This window comes from Capsicum annuum, chromosome 6, assembly GCF_002878395.1.
Source record: "Capsicum annuum cultivar UCD-10X-F1 chromosome 6, UCD10Xv1.1, whole genome shotgun sequence".
Taxonomy (NCBI): Eukaryota; Viridiplantae; Streptophyta; class Magnoliopsida; order Solanales; family Solanaceae; genus Capsicum; species Capsicum annuum.
The window spans coordinates 102,985,606-103,008,143 of NC_061116.1; the positions used below are offsets into that span (position 1 = coordinate 102,985,606).

Consider the following 22,538-nt stretch of genomic DNA (forward strand, 5'->3'; position numbering starts at 1 on the left):
AACCAGAATTATGTTCACTAGGGCTTATAGTACATGACAGATGCTAAAGGTGATTCAAGATTCTCATGGTGGTTAGGATAACAAGCTATCTTTATCGATGTTATGCTCCAATGTCTCTCAACCTACTTAAGCATTTAATTTTCTAATCCTCTTGAACTTAGGGAATTTCTATTCATTTCCTAAATTTTACCTCAGGTTAACCAACCTTGTTACAGTGCTGATTATGAAATAAAGTATTTCCGAGTCCTTGTTGATAATTCACTTCCTGCTATATTTTATTTCTTTCTCAAGCAAATCAAAGCAAGTGTGTCTACTGTTTGGAACAAACAGGTGTTAATTAAAGCTTCAGAATTATCAAGAAATCCTACCACCTATTGAATCTTGAATACTTAGCATCTTATCGAGACATAACGCTAGATCCCACAATTTAGGTTAATGGAGTTTAGCCACTCATGATGCAATAAACAAGTTCACAAGTTGACTTCATAGTTGGGCAGATTAACATACAACGATGATGAAAAACAAAAGTGCAACTTGAACTGAATATTAATACAAAACTCCCAAAATATTGACGACAATCTTCTCTCAACAATAATGTTCTAGTGTGTATTAGAACTCGAGAGAGAAAGAAATCAAGCAAAACGTATATTGCAAGATATGTCGAAGATAATTAGAAAACCCTAAAAGCTGCTATTTATACTTGAATCTAATTAATGAATCAAAACAACAACTTAAGTAAATTTCTTGGACAGGTGACGCCATTAGGTGATGCCTTATCAAGGGCCTGATGCCTTATCAGGAATGGCGTCAAATTTCTTTCAATGTTGACAAGATCCGCCTAAGGTTGATGATGTGGATGATGATGTATCAGGAGTCTAATGACATATCATGGATGTCGTCATCTCTTTTTCCCTTTTTATAATTTCTATCTAAGTCTAATGATGATCCTGATGCCTTGTCAAAACTCTGACGCCTTGTCACAAAATGTCATCATAACTTATCTTCAACTCCCATTCTCTAGTTAAGTCTAGCGGTGGTCTTGATACCTTATCACCAGGCTGACAACTTATCATGAATGTTGTTAGCCACACTTGTCCTTTATTTGCTTCAGAATTCAACCTTTTTTCTTCCATTATTATTGATTCCCCTGCACCTTATCTTTTACTGCAAAATTAAAGTAAATCAAATCAAATACGATAAAAGATGCTTAAAACTTCACAATTATTCATGGATAAAAGCATAAAATATGTTACCATTTGCTCACACATCAACACCCTCAACTTAGAAAAATTGCTTCTTTTCAAGCAACTAAACACAACCATGATGATACAGAGCACTTTCAGCAGTCAGTTATTCATTTAAGCTCAAAACATATTGACTATCTCCAAGGTCAGTCAAATTAAAAGCAATTGTGTCTATTATTGAAAACAACCATACAACTCACAAGGATTGAGGTATAGCAAAAATTTAGCTATTACAACCAAGCATATACCCATATTACACTATTCGAACAATTCAGTGACTAGTAACATACCCTGTGTGCCCTTACAACAAAGAAAACCCCTTTTCACTCATATCAGAATTGACATACATAACATATGGATAATTACAAGACTCAGTCTCAAAATAAAGTTCAAAACATTACATGTCAAATGCCATAGGCTTGCCCTTATAGTCGGTACCCAAGTCTTCAGACAAGTCAGTTAGGATCACTATACGGATTTTCTTAAGCTTGTAACATAGGTCAGTAGCTGGCATGATATTCATGAATATTTTGGAGTGACTATGCCTCCTTACACTACACTAAACTCTTGGGGTTTCAAATCCCAACCTTCTTTTCTTTCTCTCTTTTATTGATCACACATGCTCAAGATGGATACGGTCTTTTCAATTATCATATTATCTTTTTATCATCTTTTACACAATTTTCTCTTTTCGTATTCCTTTTTTACCATACCTAACTTTTTAGTCTTTTCTTTTATTCTTCCTTTCTTCATACTCATTTTGTACCACACACCCATATGATAGTCACCCTAAACTTAGGTTGTTTACCAGGTGTACAATGTCCAAGGAGGACTAGGGCCAAAACAGGTTCATTGTAATATAAATGGGAAGGTGACAGGTGTCATAAAAAGAAAAAGGCTAATTAGGCTCAAAACAGGGATCAAGAGATATTATGCACATAAGGAAGGTCATTTTGGCTAACGTGGGCTAAAATAAAAAATGTCCTATAATCCTTTCCTAACTCCTATCCTATGACCATAGAAAGACTAACAGGGCAAGTTTTAGATTCAACACACAACAGAAACTGAGTAAGACCTTGCATAAACATAGAACACAAGTATCTCGCATATCACTACTTATTTATTTAATGCACTTGTTTAACAAAGGTTATTTAGTTGCCATACTAATGCCACAAAAAGATACATTATGGTCACAAATGGATGCAATTCACACAGTAATATATCAGACCAATGGAGAGGTGCTCAACAGTCACAAAATAAGACTGCCTTAAGTACCCATATTACTCTAAATTATCTACCTCAAATTTTTACAAAAATATTCTGCACTACACCCTTAACTTAAAATTGAAAATAAAATAAACTCAGGGTTTAGGGCATACTTGGAGTGAATCAAGCATAAGGCTTATAAGTCTCCAACCCTGCTGCTGCATCATCTATTGTTTTCTCTCCATCGAGAGCACATGGCCTTGCAGTGGTTATAGCCTTGCTAGATGAGGCATCTACAGCCCTAGCTCAGATGGCTACCTCCCATTTCTCGTTGTCCGCTAGGGGCTCCATTCTTGCTTTTTAATTCCTCTTTTTGGCCTTCTTTTTCACCTTTCTTTTCACTCTTTCTTTTCCTTTTTTTCTTCTTTTTCTTTGATGAATCTCTAGTGAGGTCATGTATTGGAATTTCTTCATTAGATTTATCCACATCCAGACCTATCGGCACCATAAATTGATGCTACTGCAATACTCCAATATCTATCTTTACCTTGTCCAATGCCGCTCTGAATTTATCAAGATCAGCCCCTGATATATCTTTTACCCGTGCATCAAATTGGTTATACAAATCTATAACCCATTCAAATAATGTCACAAAAGGCTCAAGGGAATCCTTGATTCTCCTTTCTACTATAGCAAGAAACTGTTTGGCAAAGGCATGTAACTGTGCCCTATACAATTTAGCTTGTTTATCCACTTTTCTTATATCAATTAGATAAACTACAAATTCTGTTATTATTTTAGGAGCTGAGGGGTTGGGTTCATTCTCAAGCACTAAACCTATATGTACTAAAGAAGTTGGGTGTGTAGTCTTAGAATCTTGCACCTCTATAGTAGGTGCTGAACCGGCATCTATAACTAGAGGGTCTGCTGCTACCCTTGCACCTCTATCAAGTCTTAGTCCTAGCTAATTTTCACCATACTGTATGGGGTTATGAGTATTTCGAGCAGGAATGTTATCATTAATTCCTGCAATCTTTGTCATATTATCAGCTAGGTAGAACTCTGTGATAAGATAAGAAAAAGGATAAGCAATGTCGGTTTTGGATATTCTAATCTTCATCTCATCAGCAATGATTTCCCCCAAATTTAGGGGGATCTTAGGCACCATTCTTGCTACTAGCATAGCTCGATCATCACCCAGAATATTGTCTCCATCACTGGGCATCAACCAGATATGCACTATACCCTACCAAAACTTTTTCTCTTGAGTCAAAGTGGACTTACAGATTCTTTCATTTGGGTTTGTCACCCATGATGGTTCTCCTTCGGCTATAATGTTAACTAACCACGGACGTTGTTTTACGCGATTCTTAATCCAAGCATAGACTGATGGTGGAGTGGCCTGAGAAGTGAAGTTGGGGCCATAGAAGAACCTATTGATGGTTATGATTGACACATCAACCCTTACGCCCTTACTTAAACTCTATCCACTAGGGGATGGTCTGTAACTCTTTCTCCTGGTCTACAAATATTTTCAAACTGAGCTTGGTAGTTTGCATAAAAATCCCAGACCAGTGCAGGGCAAAATGAGCCCCCCTTTTGTGGTCTATTCCAAGCCGTACTCTTGGAACTTTTGTTCCACTTTATAGTACCTGCTCAACCCTTGGGTAATAATCCACTTTTATTCCTGAATCAGCCTTTTAGCTCTTCTTTTATCAGTTCTGTGAAGCCCAGCAGTGAAGATGTCCTCTGCTTGAAAAATTTTCCATCTAGCATTATCTCAAACTTTAGGGTTCTTACATTTGATAAGTCTTCCCCGAGATAGAAACTCTTCATCATCTTGTTGTTCAGTGGATGGGGATCCGGATGTTGTTCCCTTAGACTCAGACTCCTTGGACCCTTCCTGTTTCTCTTCTTCAGATTCAGCATGTTCAAACTCATGCTGCTCATATTCAAAATGTTCAGATGCCTCCTGCTCAGAATTTGTTACTATTTCAGCGTCCTTAATATCCTCCACCTCAACTGGTGGGGGTGGTGGAAATTTTTTATGGCTTTGTTTCTTCTTTTGCTTCCTGAGCATAGGTTCATCCTATTCATAATCAGACTCTTCGTTGATAAGTTTCCAACGTATATTTTCTGTTCTTCCTTCTTGGTAAGCTGAAGACTCTTTCCTTTGGGTGCCATTATAAGGTTCCTGATGGGAGCCCTTAATATGATTACACGCACAAAAGGGAGTAGGAAAAAATTCTTGATTTTGAATTTCAAACCCATACACAAGGGAGCTTGTTCTTCTTGATTAACTTAGGGAAATTAATTTGAATAAGTAAGTAAATAAACTAAGAAAAGAATGAAATAAACTAAAGAAGGAAAAAAAATAACATAGCTGGGAATATGAGAAGGTTCGATTGTAGGTCGGGTTGTATTTTCTGAAATGGGCCCAATTTGGTTTAGCAATGCATTCAAGGTCTTCTTCATGACATCTTATGATGCCTCATCACAAGTGTGATAGCTTATCAGTGATGTCATCAGTGTTTACAAAAACTACCTCAATTTGGCCTATCTAATGATATTTTTGATAGCTTATCACTATTGTGACGGCTTATCAGAGATGCCGTCATGACCTTTCAGCTGACCTACTCATTGTTCACCTTCTTTGTACTAAATCCTAATTATAATAGTAAAAACACATTCTTAAACATAAAAACTTTTGGTTGCCTCCCAATAGCACCTAATTTATTATCACGACACAACTTGGTTATCTTAACTACTTAGACTTCGCCAAGTCAACCTGTTGATACCACTTTACCATCATCATAGAAGACATCAACGATTGAGAAAACACTCATTTTTTTGCTAAATCATGGATGAGTGTATTTTGAAATGTATTTCTTTGTCATTGAACCTAAACTTTAGCTTTTTAAACTCCATATCTACTAGAACTCTCCTAGTTGCAAGTAATGGTCTATCCAAGAAGATGGGCACTTTAAAATCCACCTTGCAATCTAATACTACAAAATCAGCAGGCAGAATAAAATCAGGTACCTTTACCAAAACATCGTGTAGTATACCCACAGGGCACTTCACAGACCTATCTTTCATTACCAACCACATATTTGTCAGGGTAGGAACCCCCAGGCCTAATTTTTTTTACACAACCAGTGGCATTAGATTTATATTGGCTCCTAGATCGCATAGTGCTTTTGTGAATTTCAAGGAACTAATAGTTCACAGGATGGTAATTGCTCCCAGATTTGCCTTTTTCTGCACTAAAGACCTTTTAGAGATAGCACCACAATGGAGAATACTGTCTTGTGACTCATGGCTAACCTTTCATTTCTTGGTTACAAGGTATTTTATGAACTTTGCGTATCCTGGCATTTTATCAGGTGCTTTAACCAAAGGTACTTTTATTGTCAGTTGGTTGACCATTGCCATGAATTTGCTGATATTTTCATAATCAACTTTTTTGTTCAATCATTGAGGAAAGAGAGGTGGTGGTTTTGGAATAGTTTTTAACATCACTTTCTCTTCCTTCTCTTTTTTCTTATCCGAAGCATCAACAGAACTATCCAGCTTCTCAGACTCCACTAGAATACTTTCTTTGGATTCCTCAACAACTACTTCACTATCTACAGATTTACTCACAAATGGGCCAAGGAACATCTTGCCATTCCTAGTGGTAATCTCTATATATAAGCCATCATTTCACAGATTCTGAACCATATTACTAGGTAAAGTACCACTTTTTGTTTAGTTTAGTATTATGGAAAGCTAGCTTATCTGCTGCTCGAACTTCTTGATTGAAGTAGAGTATGAACTAACCAACTGACTCAGGGTAGAGAATTCACTCTTCATATTAGTTACCCCCAAGTTGGTAGCCTCAACTCCCTTTAAATATTTTTCCATCATGTTCTCCATGGAAATCTTTCCAGAGCTAGTTGGTGCAACATCTCGACTTCCAGGAGGGACATATAAACCACTCTTATCATTATTGCTTCTCCAGTTTCCTTGCTCCCTATCTTTATAGTCAAGCTTTTCATAAAAGATCCAACCTTGATTCCCTTGGCTATTGCCTTAGAAACCCCTATAATTACTCACATAGTTTGCCTCCTCATCTATATTAGTAGCCATAGTGTACTGAGATTCCATAGCTTTGACCTTTTTAGTCTTGCCTGACAGCAAGTGCTTGGCAAACAAGTCCATCTGTGTGTTTAGGAATGTCATATCTTGGTCTTGCTCCTCATCTCTTCTGTGCTACTCTACATTCTTTCCCATAGAAACAGTTGGGATAGCTACCACACGATCCCTGGTATGCCAAGCCCGACTCTATTTGGTCATCCTATTCAGCATATCTGAGTCATCTTGAAAAGACAGATAAACAAATGAACCACCACCAGCATTATCTATAATCGGCTTTGTTACAGAGTTGAGAACCCTGTACAAACTCTCCATCAAGTGTATGTCCATCATATTATAGTTCGAACACTGTTTTAGCTTCTTCTTAAACCTCTTTCATATCTCATGCAAAGCTTTGGTAGGGAGTAGTCTAAAGTTGATGATCTTGTCTCTCAACTGTACCCTTCTAGAGGGTGGAAAAACCATTCTAGGAATGCTTCTTTCAAATCCCTCCAGTGGGTGATGGAATCAGATGTAAGCTTATTTAACCATATTATTGCCTCTCCAGACAAAGATAATGGAAACAATCTCAACCGGATTGCATTTTAGCTCACTCCTAGATTATCAAAAGATTTGCAGATGGTGATAAAGTTCACCAAGTGCCTTTTTGGATATCACCAAGTAGGCCACCGAAAAATCCATTCAGATTCAGTAGCTGAATCATTGTACTTATTACGCTGAATTTTGCACTAGGTGCCAACGGTGGAGAAATGATTGAACCCATTGCACCTGCTTCATCTGTTCCTTCATGATCATCATCAACCTCATATTAGATAGGATTTTGACCATACCTTACTCTGACTGGACGGTTTCTATTGAAATTTTGCTACATTGGTAAAACAATTTGCTCTGCTCGCCTTGTGTTTTAAGGATTCAGTAATTCCTTATCACCCAAGTCTTCATCATCATGGTTCGGATGACATACTTTTTAACCCTCATTCTGTACATTCACATGAGCCCTGGCCAAGGCTGCCAGTCTGTCCACCTCTTTCTTTTCTGCCATTCTCTCGATTAGCTGCGGTTCCATATTAATTGGTAATAACAGTTCTTTGGAACTCCTTGTTTTTGGCATAAACAACAAGGAACCTACAATTAGAAAAATAACAAACAAATGTAAATCTATAAAACTTAACTAACAGTCAATTAGCGCACACAAACTTTCAGTTTACAATCATAATCCCCGGCAGTAGAGCCATTTTTTATAACGCTCAAATTACACTCTTTAATGAGTGTAAGCAATCGTTTTCAATATACCAACTATGTTGGGGTCGATTCCCACAGGGAATAAGGTGTGAACCCAAGTTGTTTGCCATTTAATTCACTGAGTTTAACATTTCCTAAAACAGGGGGTTTAAGTTTCACGAATAATTGTTTGTCACTTTAATTTTGATGTTTGTAATTAAGAGTTTATGAAATAACCAGAATTATGTTCACTAGGGCTTATGGTACATGACAGATGCTAAATGTTATTCAAGATTCTCATGGTGGGTAGGATAACTAGCTATCTTTATCGATGTTATGCTCAAATGTCTCTCGACCTACTTAAGCATTAAATTCCTAATCCTCTCGGACTTAGGGAATTTCTATTCATTGCCTAGATTTTACCTCAGGTTAACCAACCTTGTTACAACACTGATTATAAAATGAAGTATTTACGAGTCCCTATTAATAATTCACTTCCTCCTATATTTGATTTCTTTCTCAAGAAAATCAAAGCAGATGTGTCTACTATTTGTAACCAACAGACATTAATTAAAGCTTCAAAATTATCAAGAAATCCTACCACCTATTGAATCTTAATTACTTAGCACCTTATCAAGACCTAAACCTAGATCTCATAATTTAGGTTAAGAGAGTTTATCCACTCATGATGCAATAAACAAGTACACAAGTTGAATTCATAGTTGGGTAGATTAACTTACAACGATGATGAAAATCAACAAGTGTAACATAAACTGAATCTTAATACAAAACTCCCAAATTATTGATGACAATCTTCTCTCAACAATAATGTTCTAGAGCGTATTGGATTGTGCATAACATATATTGGAAGATATGTTAATGATAATTACAAAACCCTAAAAGCTATTATTTATAATTGAGTCTAATTAAGGAAATAAAATAATAACTTAAGTAAATTTCTTGGACAGGTGACTCCATTAGGTGATGCCTTATCAAGGGTGCCTGATGTCTTATCAGGAATGGCGTCAAATTTTCTTTAATATTGACAAGATTCGCCTAAACCTGACGATGTGGATGATAACATATCAGAAGTCTGACAACATATCATGGTGTCATCTGCTCCTCTTCCCTTTTTATAATTTTTGCCTAACGCTGACGATGATCCTGACACTTTGTCACAAAATATCATCACAACTTCTCTTCAACTCCCATTCTCTAGTTAAGTTTGACGGTGGTCTTAATAGTTTATCACTAGGCTGAGGACTTATTATGAATGTTATCAGCCACACTTGTTCTTTATTTGCTTTAGAATTCAATCTTTTTGCTTTCATTATTATTGGTTCCCCTGCACCATATCTTTTACTACCAAATTAAAGTAAAATTAATCAACTATGACAAAAGTTACTTAAGACATCACAATTATTCATGGCTAAAATCATAAAATGTGTTAGAATTTACTCACATATCGGGGCTTCCATTAACTTATTTGAGATTTCATAAACCCTTACAAACTCTCTCAAATTATCTCTAAGGCTCTTGGGTAAAAAAGGTTAGGGTTTCATATGGAGAATAAATTTGGGGTTTGTACAGGTCATTTCTATCCATCATCTTCATAATCTAAGGAACGATACTCCTTCCTCATTGTTAGTTCCAACTAAAAGTATGTTTTATAAAATATTTTCATGACCTATTTGTTGTTTTATTTTTGATTTTAAAATATATGTTGGGGTTTTTTATTATAATGGTTGGTTATGGTTTCCCATATATTTTACTTGTGGTTTGTATATTATCATGTTGGTTTGAACACTTGGTTGCATGTGAATGGTTAATTGGTTATTGGTTTTGGAAACTCTATGCCTTCAACATGTTTGATATAATGCCTATAAGAATGCTTTTACTATATTATTGGACTTTTGATAAAACTTGTTTCTTAGTATAACTTGGTAATGGAACCCTTAATGGTATTAATGGTCTAAATGGTTTGGAATGGCCAAATGGTAAGGTCATAGTAATAATGTTTAGTTTAATTAAAATACTTGCGGGGTACAAAGGAATCCCCCAAGCAAACTAAGTAATGAAAATAATTGTGGGGTATATGGGAATCCCCTAACCAACTAAATAATGTAATTTATGGGTACTTGGAAATACCTTCTCCTCTAAAAGGTTGGATAAGGACAATGGTTGAAAGTTATAGTTAATATGGCGATACCACTACTAATAGCCTTGGTTAATAATAAATGGATTAGGGGTCTTGGTTATGGGGTACTTGTTTTAATTTGGTAATAATGTATGGATGTGATATCTAACAATAAAGGTGTGAGTCCAATGGATGGACACTAGATTTCCAACATGAGTAATGGTCATGATAACCATATAGGGTTCATAGGAATCCCGTAAGTTACACTTGTATATATGCATAATAGAAAGTAAAGGGTACTTGGGAATACCTTACTCCTATGGTATCTCCAGTTCATATGGCTACATTCATCGGGGCCCATTTGGGGGTCACACTGGACCCATATAGCCTATGGGTGGTTCTAGGATGCTTAATCTACACATACCCAGGATAATTATTTAAATGCATGCTAAACTTGATTCCCTTTCTCGGTGTGGATTATATATGTATATAAGTATGGATTTTTCTGAATATGGTAATTTGTTTGGTTTTATAGGTTGGTATTACTTTATCCTTATCTTGAGTACATGCTAGTGTTCACCTACTAACCTATTTTTGGGCGTTCGTATCCCAACGCGATCCAGGAACATGCCATCCTTCTCTTCTTGCTCAGTGATAAATTTTTGGATCAGTTATTGGATTGAAGTAGTAAGATTCCATACTCCAAAAGTCTCCATTTTATATAATGGACATCTTTTTGTACTTTAGTTATTTTATGGAAATTGGTTTTGGTTATGGTTGGGGGCATGTCCCAACAGAATATTATTTATCTTTTGGTTAGAGGCTTTGTGAAACTACTATGAGTTTGAATGGGTAGTGTCAGTAGTTGTGTCAGCCTTAGTATTGACATTGGTATTAGAGATGATACTATTTGACTAAATTTATGATTGTTCCATCCTTTTATATTATGTTATGGACAGAAACTCAATTTTATATTTGTTTGATTATGGATATTGGTTGGTATTAGATTGTTTGACTTTTTTGGGTTGGTCATGGTTATAGACCTATCCTAGAGTTTAGAATTAGAATAATACATTATACTGCTACAAACTTAGACTTCATCTAAAACAGGGTTTATGGTTGTTGATTAGGGTAGGAATTAGGGGTGGTCTTCGATCTCAATTGAACTTGAGATACTCATTATGACAAGGCCCTAGTTCGTGTCATGTTGAGTTAGTATTATATCTTTAGCTTCATGTTCAATTTTGATTACACAAATCCATGTCGAGTAGAATCTCTTTTAAGAGTGTGTAGTGCACTACACTCATAAGTACGAGGCTACAAGGCATTTTGGAATATTTCTCCTTCTTGTGTTCCATTTTAAGCGTCAAGGTCTAAGGTTTTTTCTAATTGTTGTTTGTTCACTTTTTAGATTAAGCCTCAATGATTTGAAGCTTATGAAAACTCTTCTGTCCCAACTAAGAAAACTATTGATGGGACATGTCCTATGCTGGGGACCCACACTCGATCTAGGGGTGTTGACCCTAATTATTCTGGAGTACCACTAGTTTCTTCTAATCCTTCTTAGGACGATGTGAAGAATGTGTAGTTTTGTCAATTGATTCTATGATTGCTCAGTTAGTGGCTTCTCAGATGAGCAGGGTGCATTTGGATTCCCATCCTCTAAGGCCACAAGGGTTAGCTAATTCATGAAGCTGAGTTCCCTAAACTTTACTAGTGCTAAGGTGGATAAGGATTCTTAAAGTTTCCTGTATGAGATAGAAAACATATTCAGGATTATGCATACCATAAATGTGGAAGGGGTAGAGTTTCTAGCATTCTAGCAAAAGGATATGACATACTAATAGTATGAGAAATAGGAACAGGCGAGGGGTGAGGTTGATGAGTCTTCTCTATGGGAAACTTTCTCTAATAGATTTTTTGATACATTTTTCCTCAAGAGCTGAGGGAAGCAAAAATAGAAGAATTTATTGATCTAAAATAGGGAAAGATATCGGTCAAGGAGTATGCCTTGAAGTTTCAATATTTGCCTAGGTATGCTCTGGAAATGGTCGCTAATATAAGGACCAGGATGAGGAATTTTTCCTCTTGACTATCTCATGAGTTGATCCTTAAAAGAAAAACTGCATTGCTGATCAAGGACATGGATATCTCAAGGTTGATTGTTCATATCCAATAGGTAGGAAAGGTAGGGTAAAAATTTAGGTTATTTGAGTAAGGTGGTCAATAATAAAGTGAAAGGGATGGGGGTAAGTGGCTGAAGAAGAAGAAGTGGGGGAGTTCTTGTACTTTCCCCATAATTAGTGCTCCTTACCTGATGTCGTCTGGTGATAGGCGTCAGCAAGGTAGTAATAACTTTAGGGCACAGGGTGCCTATCTCAGGCTAGTAGAGCATAGTAGGCTTCATTGTGTCCTTCTTGTACATTCTGTGTTTAGTTACATTGGATTTTTATGATGAGAAGAGGGACAAATGCTTTGAATGTGGTTAGCTAAGCCATATGTTTAGAAATAATTTGGTTCGTAAGGTTGCGTTAGGAGAAAATAAGGTTCTAGTTTCTTCTTCATTTGCTCTTGCACCAAAGGGTGCGACTTCTACATTTATTTCTGCTTTAGGCACCAGCACAGGTCAGAGTTCGTTATATGCTCTTTCTACCCAAAAAAAGTCTGAGGCATCGCCTGATTTCATGATTGGTAGTTGTACTCTTTTTTTATGACGTGTATTGCTTGCTTGATTTAAGGTCCACTATTTCTTATGTGACCCCATATGTGGATGAATATTTTGGTTTTAATCTTAAGGTTATTTCAGATACTTTGTTTATTTCTACCCTAGTAGGAGACTTTGTTGCTGCTAAAAAAGTCTATAGGCAGTGTGTAGTATCTGGTGGTAGTAAGGAGACTTTGGTGGATTTTTATAGATTAGATTTGGTGGATTTTGATGTTATTCTGGGTATGGATTATTACATTTGTGCCACGTGTCTTTAAATTAACGACCGGTATGGTTATTTTTAGGTTCCTGTTGAACTATATATTGAGTGAGAGGGTGGTTCACTAACTCTTAAGGGAATGTTTATATCACATCTTTGAGCTCGAAGGTTGATCTATAAAGGGTGTGTCTATCATTTGGTTCGTGTTAAAGATACCAACTCAAAAAGTTCTTTTTTATATTTAGTTTTGATGGTGAATGAGTTTTCTGAGGTCTTTCCTGATGACCTTCCTATTTTTCCTCCTGATAGGGAGATTTAGTTTTGTATTGACTTAGTTTTGAACACTTATCCAATATTTATTTCTCCTTATGTGATGGCTTTGGCTGAGTTAAAGGATCTTAAGGGGCAACTTAAGGATCTTTTGGATAAAGGTTTCATCCATCCTACTGTATCCCCGTGGGGTACACTAATATTATCCGTGTATAAAAAGGATAGATCTCTTCAAATGTGCATTATCTATAGGTAGTTGAATAAGGTAACGGTTAAGAACGAGTATCCTCTTCTAAGAATAGATGACTTGTTTGATCATTTGCAAAGTGGTAAGTTCTTCTCAAAAATAGATCTTAGATTCAGGTATCATCAGCTGAATATTAGAGAGGTGTATATTCCTAAGCCTACTTTCTGTTCCATACCCAGTATGGGCACTTTTAGTTCTTCGTGATGTGATTTGGGTTGACCAACGCTCTGATAATGTTTATGGATATGATTAATAGTGTTTTTTCAAATTTCTAGATTTGTTTGTCATTGTTTTTATAGATGACATTCTGGTGCATTCTAAGATTGATGTGGATCATGTCAATCACCTCTATGTGGTGTTGTAGACCTTGAAGGAACATCAGTTATATGCTAAGTTCTTAAAATGTGCGTTTTAGTTGAATGTTCTCACTTTTTTGGGTCATATTATTTCTAATGGGGGTATCATGGTAGATCTACAAAAGGTTGTGATGGATAAGAGGTGGCCTAGACTCACTACTCCAATCAATATTTGGAGCTTATTGGGCTTGGCTGGATATTACAGGATACTTATGCAGAGATTTTCTTCTATAAATTTACTTTTGATTAGGTTGACTCAAAAAAAGTAAAATTTCTGTGGTTCGATGATTGTGACGGAAGTTTTGAGAAAATGAAGGATAAGCTAGCTTCGGCTATGGTTTTGACCTTTCTTGAAGGCAATGAGGGGTTTGTGGTTTTTTCTGATGCATCTCAGGTGGGACTTGGTTGTATTTTAATACAATATGGTAAGGTGATAGCCTATGCTTCCAGGCAGTTGAAGGTGCATAAGAGGAATTATCGTACTTATTATTTAGAGCTTTTAGCAGTGATGTTTGCATTGAAGATTTGGTAGCACTATTTGTATGGAGTGCATATGGATATCTTCTCGGATCATAAAAGTCTATAGTATGTGTTTACTCAAAAGGTGCTTAATCTCAGGTAGAGGAGATGACTTGAGCTTCTCAAGGACTATGACATAATGCTTCACTACTATCCACGTAAGGGTAATGTTGTTGCAGATGCCTTAAGAAGGTTGTCCATGGGGATTTTAGCTCATATAGAAAAACAAAAATGGGAGTTGGTGAATAATATTCACCGTTTGGCATATCTTGGGTTAAAATTCTAGACTTCAGGGATGGTAGGGTATTGGTACAGGAAGTGGTTCGGTCGCCTATTGGTGCAGAGATCAAGGAGAAACAAATTCTAGATCTTGTTTTGATGAAAATCAAGGGTGACGTAGGTGGGTAAAAGGTAATTTTATTTGAGATCAGCGGTGATGGTACCTTGTGGTACCAAGGAAGATTATATGTTCCATACATTGATGGTTTTCATGAAAGGATATTGGCTAAGGTACATGAATCAAATTACTTTGTTTATCCCAATTCAACAAAAATGTATCCTGATCTCATGGAGATGTATTAGTGGAATGGTATGAAGAAGGATGTGGCTAATTTTGCGTCCTAGTGTGCAGTGTGTCAACAAGTGGAAGTTGACCACGTGAGGCCCGAAGGGTTGTATCAAGAAATTGAATTTCCAAAATAGAAATGGGAGGTGGTCAACATTGATTTTGTTGCCGGTCTTCCTCAATCTCGAAATCAATTGGATTCTCTTTTGTTCATTGTGGATAGGATGACAAAGTATGCTCACTTTTTTTCCAGTGAAGACAACCTTTTTGGTTGATGATTATGCAAGATTGTATCTTTTTGAGATAGTGAAGCTCCATGGGGCTCCTATTTTTATTATCTCTAATCGTGGTACGCTATTTTCATCTGACCTTTGTCAGTCATTTCAGAAGGGGTATGCTACTAAGGTTAGTATGAGTACTCCTTTTTACCCATAGATGGATGGCAAACAAGAAAGGACTATTCAGACATTTGTGTGATTGAATATGGTGGTAGCTGGGTTGAGCATCTTTCTCTTGTAGAGTTTGTTGAAAATAATAGTTATCATTCTAGTATTAGAATGGCCTCTTTTGAGGCATCGTATGGTAGGAGGTGTAGATCTCCTATTGGGTAGTTCGAGGTTGGTGAGGCAGATTTGTTCGGTCTAGACTTGGTTTATCAGGCTATGGAAAAGGTGAAGGTGATTCGGCATAGTCTTAAGGCTTCCCAGAGTAAACAAAAGTCCTATGCGGATGTAAGACGTAGAGACTTGTAGTTTGATGTTAGGGACATAGTATTCATAAAGGTATCTCCCATGAAGGGATAATGTAGTTCGGTAAGATGGGGAAGCCCAGTCCTTAATAAGGTGGCAGGTTCATCAGTTAAGGTCCTATGAAGGAACCACAAGGTGGAAGAGGCTACTTTGGAAGAAGAAAAGGACATGAAGTCCAAGTATTTGCTCTTGTTTTCTGCTATGAATATTTTTGTGGAAGGTATGTTGTTGTTGATCATATCTTTGTTTTATAACTTAGTATGTTGGGGTATAACTCGTGCTTGTACTACCATGTCTGTTCATTCAGGGATGAATGATCCTAGTAGCGGAGACTGAAACACCCTGGGTTTTCGATCCTTAGAAATTTCTTGAGTTTTGAACTCACTGGACATTATATGACTAGGGGTATTAGTCATATATTGTAATATAGTTTAGGGGGTCCTAATCGTACCTTAAAGAGTGTGGTGCGGACGGGTTTCTGTCCAAGGTACGAGTGGATAATATACTGGTCATTTGAGGGAACGAGTCATATATATCTTGTATGGTTATCAGTATGTCCCTGCTCACATTCTTTCTAGGGTATAAATTGTAGGGTAATACTCATACCTCAGGGTACTTGGGCATGACGAGTTGTATGTTGGTCAGTATGGGGGTCTAAGAAGGGGTCGACGGTATGAGTTTGGGTACCACTCGTACCTCAGAGTACGAATGGTATGGTGGAGTCGTAACCATCTGCGGGGTTTTACAATTTAAGTTGGGGTAATCTGGACATTTTCATTCATAACTTCTGAGGACCCCATGACTTAAAACACTTTTTGAGGCTTGATTTAACCTATTTGCAATTACTTAAACACTTAAAACTTTCTCAAATTCTCTTTGAGGCTCTTGGTTAAAAGAAGGCTAAGGTTTCATCTAGAGGATCAATTTGGGGCTTGTACGAGTGATTTCTCTCCATCATCTTCGTAATCTAAGGCAAGATACTCCTCCCTCATTGTTAGTCCCAACTAAAGATATGTTTTATGTATTATTTTCATGGCCTAATTGTTATTTGGTTTTGGGTTTTTAAATATATGTTGGGGGTTTTGATTATAATGGTTGGTTATGGTTTTTCCATGTCTTTTAGTTGTAGTTTTCATATTATCATGATGGTTTGAACACTTGGTTACATGTGAAAGGTTAATTGGTTATTGGTTCTGGTTTTAGAAAAACTATACCCTCAACATATTTGACAAATTGCCTATCAGAATGGTTTTACTATATTGTTGGACTTTTAGTGAGACCTATAGCATGGTATAACTTGGTAATGGAACCCTAGATGGCGTAAATGGTTTGGTATGGTCAAATGGTAAGGTCTTAGTGGTTATGTTTGGTTTAATTGAAAAACTTGCGGAGTACAAGAGAATCCCCCAAGCAAACTAAGTAATGAACATAATTGTTTAGTAGGGAATCCCCCAAGCAACTAATTAATGTAATCTATGGGTACTTGGGTATCCCTTCTCCTAAAAAAGGTTGGATATGGACATTGCTTGCAATATATACTCTGTATGATGATACCACTTCTAATAGACTTGGTTAACTAAAAATGGATTGGTGGTCATGGTTATGTGGTAATGGTTTTAATTGGGAATTAGTGGCGAGGTATAATAGCTAATCGTTAAAATGTGAGTCCAATGGACGGACAATAGAAACTTATGTTTGCCGACATAAGGATAGGTCACGATCACCATATGGGGTATATGGCAATCCCCTAAGTTACACTTGTAAATATGTATCATGGACAGAAAAGGGTACTTTGGAATCCCCTATTCCTATAATATCTCTGGTTTGTGCGGCTACCCGCATCGGGGCCCGTTTAGGGGTTTACACTGGACCAATATAGCCCATTAGTGGTTCTAGGATGGTTAAGCTACACATACCCAGGATAATGGTTTAAATGCGTGCTAAACTCGGTTCCCTTTCCCGGCTGGATTATATATGCACATATGTATAGATATGTAGGCATATGGTTGTTTGTTTTGTTTTAAAGGTTGTCCTTACTTCATCCTTATCCTGAGTACTTTCCTAGTATTCACTCGTTAACCTATATTCGGGTGGAAATATCCCTACGTGAAGACTCCATTTCATATGATTGACATCTTTTCATACTTTGGTTATTTTATAGATAGTTATTTTGTATATGTTTGGGGGTATGTCCCAACTAGATAATGTTTTCTTTTGATTATAGGCTTTGTGGAAATACTATGGGTTGGAATGGGTGGTGTCGGTAGTGGTTTCAGCCGTAGTATTGGCATTGGTTTTGGGGCTGATACCGTCTGATTGAATTTATGATTGTTCAATCCTTTTATATTATGTTTTGGACAGGAACTTGTTTTTATATTGGTTTGGATATGGATATTGGTTAGCATTAGATGGTTGGACTTGTTTGGGTTGGTCATTGTTATAGACCTATACCAGAGTCTAGAATTGTAATAATATGTTATCTTGTTACATACTCGGACTACATTCGACACAGGGTTAATGTTGTTTGATTGGGTTGGGTATTGGGGGTGGTCTTCGGTCCCGGTTGGACATGAGATGCTCATTACGACAAGACCCTGATTCGGGTCGTGTCATCAAGATACCATCACCACTAATTTCAAAAGCCATCACCTTCTGGTGATCCACACAATCCTTGATTTGCATCAAAATCGAATTTTAAACCTACTTCTCCTACCTCAGCACAAAGAGATGAATTTACAACATCTTGAATGATCATACCTCTAACCTCAGAGTACAAAAGATAAATTCCAAGATTATCCAAATGGTGAATATCCTACACCAATCCTCGTTTTTCCTCCTCCACATGTGATAAGATACCCATAGATAACCTGCTAAGAGCATCAGCAACCACGTTCTTTACTTGGGTGATACTAAGGACTCATATCAAAATCCTTAAGTAACTCAACCCATATTGTTTTCTAGAAATTCAAATCCTTCACACTCATATTGCAATCCGGAGGAAATAAGTGATAAGAAAAAGCACCAGAGAAGTTATCCTATATAGCTGGCTCAACATCATCTTATTTTAGCTGTTGTCACTCCTCATAGCACTAATATGCCCTATCCTTCAACTGATATGCAGCAAACTCTAAACCTTTAGAGTCAGAAGCATGTATCAGTTTTAATATATTCTCCATCTTATCAACAAACCCTTGAGGATCCTTCTCAACCCTAGAGCTGGTAAAGGTCGGGGGATTCAGCCTCATGAATTGGCCAACCCTAATAACCTCAGAAGATGGAGCAACAGAACCAACATCATCAAGCTAACGAAACTGAGAAGTCACTAACTGAGTTAGTAGATGAATAGAATGATAAAACTCGACATTGGAAATTTCTCCTTGGGGCAGTGGGGCATAACCATCATCAGCCTGAGAAGTTCGAGGAGGACTGGTAGGGAATGGTGGAACTCCATGAGGGGTAGTACAATCAGGAGATAAGACCATAGACCGGGTATGTTCCATAAGAGGGATGAGTTCCATCGATATCATCCTTAAGTGGGATAGTAGAGGTTCCACGAGTATCAGATCTTAAGGGAGGCATTATCTAAAATGCAAAAAATTGAAATTAGAGGCGTTTTCAAGACCTTAGACTCTATATCTTGAAAATAGATCACAAGATAAGGAATCATTCCAAAATGCCTTGTAGCCTCTCCCTTAAAAGTGTTGGGCATTATACACCCATAAAAGAGACTCTACTTGACACGTCTTTGTGGACACCTTATTAACCCTAAACTTGTATCTAATACCAACTTGTCACAACTCAAACGAGGGCATGGCCATGACGGGTATCTCATGTCTGTCATGGATCGGAGACCACCCCCTTTTTCTAGCCAAAAAGAACATAATACAGTTAGTAGCGGATGAATTTTGAACATATAACAAGATAAGTTGGGTTCTTAACATTTAACAAGATAGGCAACTCAGAAAGGAATTTAAGAATTTAAACAGCATTCCAATCCACAATAATCCATAAAGCCTAAACAGAGTAAAACCAATGTAAGTCGGGACACGCCCCTGACGACAGCCAAGAGAATCCAATAGAAATAGTCTAATACATAAGTTAAACAAAACTTCAAAATAACAAACTTTTCAAGAAATAAAAGCTCACCAATTTATAGTTGACTCCTAACAGCCCACAAATCCTATCTATGCACAAGAAAAGTAGAATTATCTCCAGTCCTTGATCGCGTGGGGAAATAATTTCCATAGATGGTTAGCGAGTTGAGTGCTAGAATGTTAATCAAGATAAGGATAAAGTAATGCCAGTCAAAAAACCAATTCAAACTTAACATAAATGTACATATTCATTCATTCATACATATATATATAAGATGCTAGGATGAAAAATAAGGTTTAGCATGAAAGTAATATATTAGCCCAGGTTGTATAGATTGACCGTCATAATAGTACCCACATGCTATATAGGCCCCAACTCTCACCCATAGTCAGGCCCTAGTGTGTGTAGTTGAACGAACTAAAGAATAATCATAAACATACACAAAGAGGACTCAAACCTTCCGGTCATACATCAAGGGTGACTTGAACACCCTTTTATTTAGACCCCCACGCTAGCTAATGTGATTTCAAGTATGTCCTCTTGGAACCTCCAATTTCACAGCAAACTACACAACCCACTTTAAGCTTATAAAACATTTGACACATAACCCAATTATTAATTCAAGGAGTGATTCTTTTAGGTAACATCAAGTGGTATCGTCATATGGACTATAGCTTACAAGATTATGTCATTATGCAAAATAAATAATGTTCCAATAGGTATTTTAACATACTAGCCAACAAGACTGCAACATTCTAAGTAGGAACCAAACCATTTAGCCAAGAGGTACTCTAATCTCTTAGCCAATAGGAATCAGAGGTCCAAGTCAAAACCAAATCATCTAGCCAAGCAGGACTCTAACCCCTCAGCCAATAGGACACTAAATTTCTAAGTTAAAATCATTCCATGGACCTTAAGACCTTTCAAAAAACATTTTATCCATTTACACAAGGTATTAGTTTAAATTAGTACGCAAGCCAAATGATTATCCATATTCAAAAACCAATTATGCAAGTGGGTTGAGGTTCTCATAAATTTTAATATAAAAATCCAATTATTTAGGGGTATCCATAATTCCTATTCCATCTATACCCATGCACTTGAATAGGTTAAAAAAGGGCAGCTTGGTGCACTAAAGCTACCGCTCTACGCGGTGTTCGGGGAAGGGCCCCACCACAAGGGTGTATCATACGCAGCATTTCCTTGCATTTCTGCTAGAGGCTGTTTCCAAGGCTTGAATTCGTGACCTCTTGTTCACATGAAAACAACTTTACCAGTTACTCCAAGGCTCTCCTTCAAGTATAATTAATCCATAAAAATTATGGTAAAAAGATTTAAACAATCATTATGCAAAACCCTCGACGCATCATTCACCCACATAAAAATCATGTGAATCCAACTCAAATCATGCCATAATTTAATACACAAGTTTAGGGAGAGAGATATATGCCTTAATCACCATGAAATTTTGAGAAGAAACCACACTTTCCTTAAAAGACCAAACTCTAGAAACCCTAGATTTGTCTTTGAATGGGGTATTTAAGAGAAGAGATGACAACAATTATTTGAGTAATGAGAAGTTATGGGGTCCCTTAGGGTATTTTAGGACATGGGTCCCTATTGGGGAATGAGGGAAATGTCTAAAGTGCCCCTAACAAAATTAAAGAGAACTGTCGCTAGTTGTTATGGATGACCTTATGACTCATAGGATCACATTATGACTTTCCACTATAACTCATGGTCTAGTTAGCTACTTAGGGCGTCCTCACTGGTCAGGTCATGAGCCACAACCTACGACTCGTGACCAAACCACAAGACTCGTATGGTCATAGTCATGACCACTACATAAAGTTTGGGCTCCTGTAGTGCCCAGCATACGATTCATGATCTATGACTCGTAATGAGTATTTACAACTTGTTTGGTGCAACTCATAATATCAATAGAAACTTAAGTTAATCCTCGATGTCCTGCTAGCCAAGCTTCGATCGACACCCTATGACTTATGAATACTCTTCACGACTCATCACAAAAGTATTGATCTGGGCAGTGAGCTCAAAATCAAGGAATTTTCCAATGACAAAAATCCGGGGTGTGACATCAAGTTTTCCACTTTTTTCATTCCTCTCTTTTTAAACCACAACCAAACCCTTCTTTCCTTTTTTCTAGATTAATCAAACTTTTCCATACCCTATTTTCAACTACGCACCCCTATGATAGCCACACTCAACTTAGGCATTTTGCCTGAGATGATGTGCATAGTGTCTAAAGAGGGAACATGGCCAAAATATGTTCATTGTAATTAAATGAGAAGGTGAAAGGGTTAAAATCAAGAAACTAGGCAAACTTTGGCTCAAAATAGTGATCAAGGGATACTTATTCATATATGAACGGTCCTTTAAGCAAAGAGTGGACTAATTTAAAAATGACCAATGATCATGTCCTAACCAACTATCCTACAATATAGAGAGACTAATCGGGAAAGTTCTGTATTAAATGCAGAATGGGAACTAGGTAAGTACCTCAAACACACATGGTATAGGATTATATCATCAACTACAACCTATATAGTTCATACAATGCTAAGCTATGGTTATTTTGTCACTAAGACTAATTCTATGACAATATTCACATGATGGTCACATAGATATTTACAACACATTATTCATAATAGTTTTGAAGGGGTATCATTTTTTAACTAACACTTAAAAACACAAAACATGTCAGCTACACTTAGGTTCCTTATTTTTCTCATAACTAAACACAAACAAAACATAAAACGTGGAACACAATATGACCTAAACATGCCGGTTCTACTAGGATACTACAACCAACGGTAAAATAAACACGATAGGAAAAACCCTGGATTG

General features: G+C 36.9%; 1 protein-coding gene across 1 annotated transcript; it reads right to left on the reverse strand.

Annotated features, from left to right (window-relative positions):
* Positions 1 to 2,967: 2,967 nt before the first annotated feature.
* Positions 2,968 to 6,653, reverse strand: LOC124899507 (nucleolar protein 58-like). The gene is made up of 4 exons (XM_047414407.1): positions 6,545 to 6,653; positions 5,973 to 6,079; positions 4,251 to 4,539; positions 2,968 to 3,077 (listed from the first exon to the last, which is right to left on the reverse strand). Exons 1-4 carry the CDS (start codon positions 6,651 to 6,653, stop codon positions 2,968 to 2,970), a joined length of 615 nt encoding a protein of 204 aa, XP_047270363.1.
* Between the last annotated feature and the right edge of the window lie 15,885 nt (positions 6,654 to 22,538).

Bases quoted from the DNA above. Each gene is read 5' to 3' on its own strand.
- LOC124899507 (XM_047414407.1), bottom strand. From the start codon at position 6,653: ATGGACTTGTTTGCCAAGCACTTGCTGTCAGGCAAGACTAAAAAGGTC. The intron at 6,080-6,544 runs GTAATTATAGGG...GTAAATCTGTAG, and splicing joins TGAGGAGGCAAACTATGTGA to ATAGTGAAGTAGTTGTTGAG. The intron at 3,078-4,250 runs GTAAGAACCCTA...AATGGGTTATAG, and splicing joins TCGGGGAAGACTTATCAAAT to ATTTGTATAACCAATTTGAT.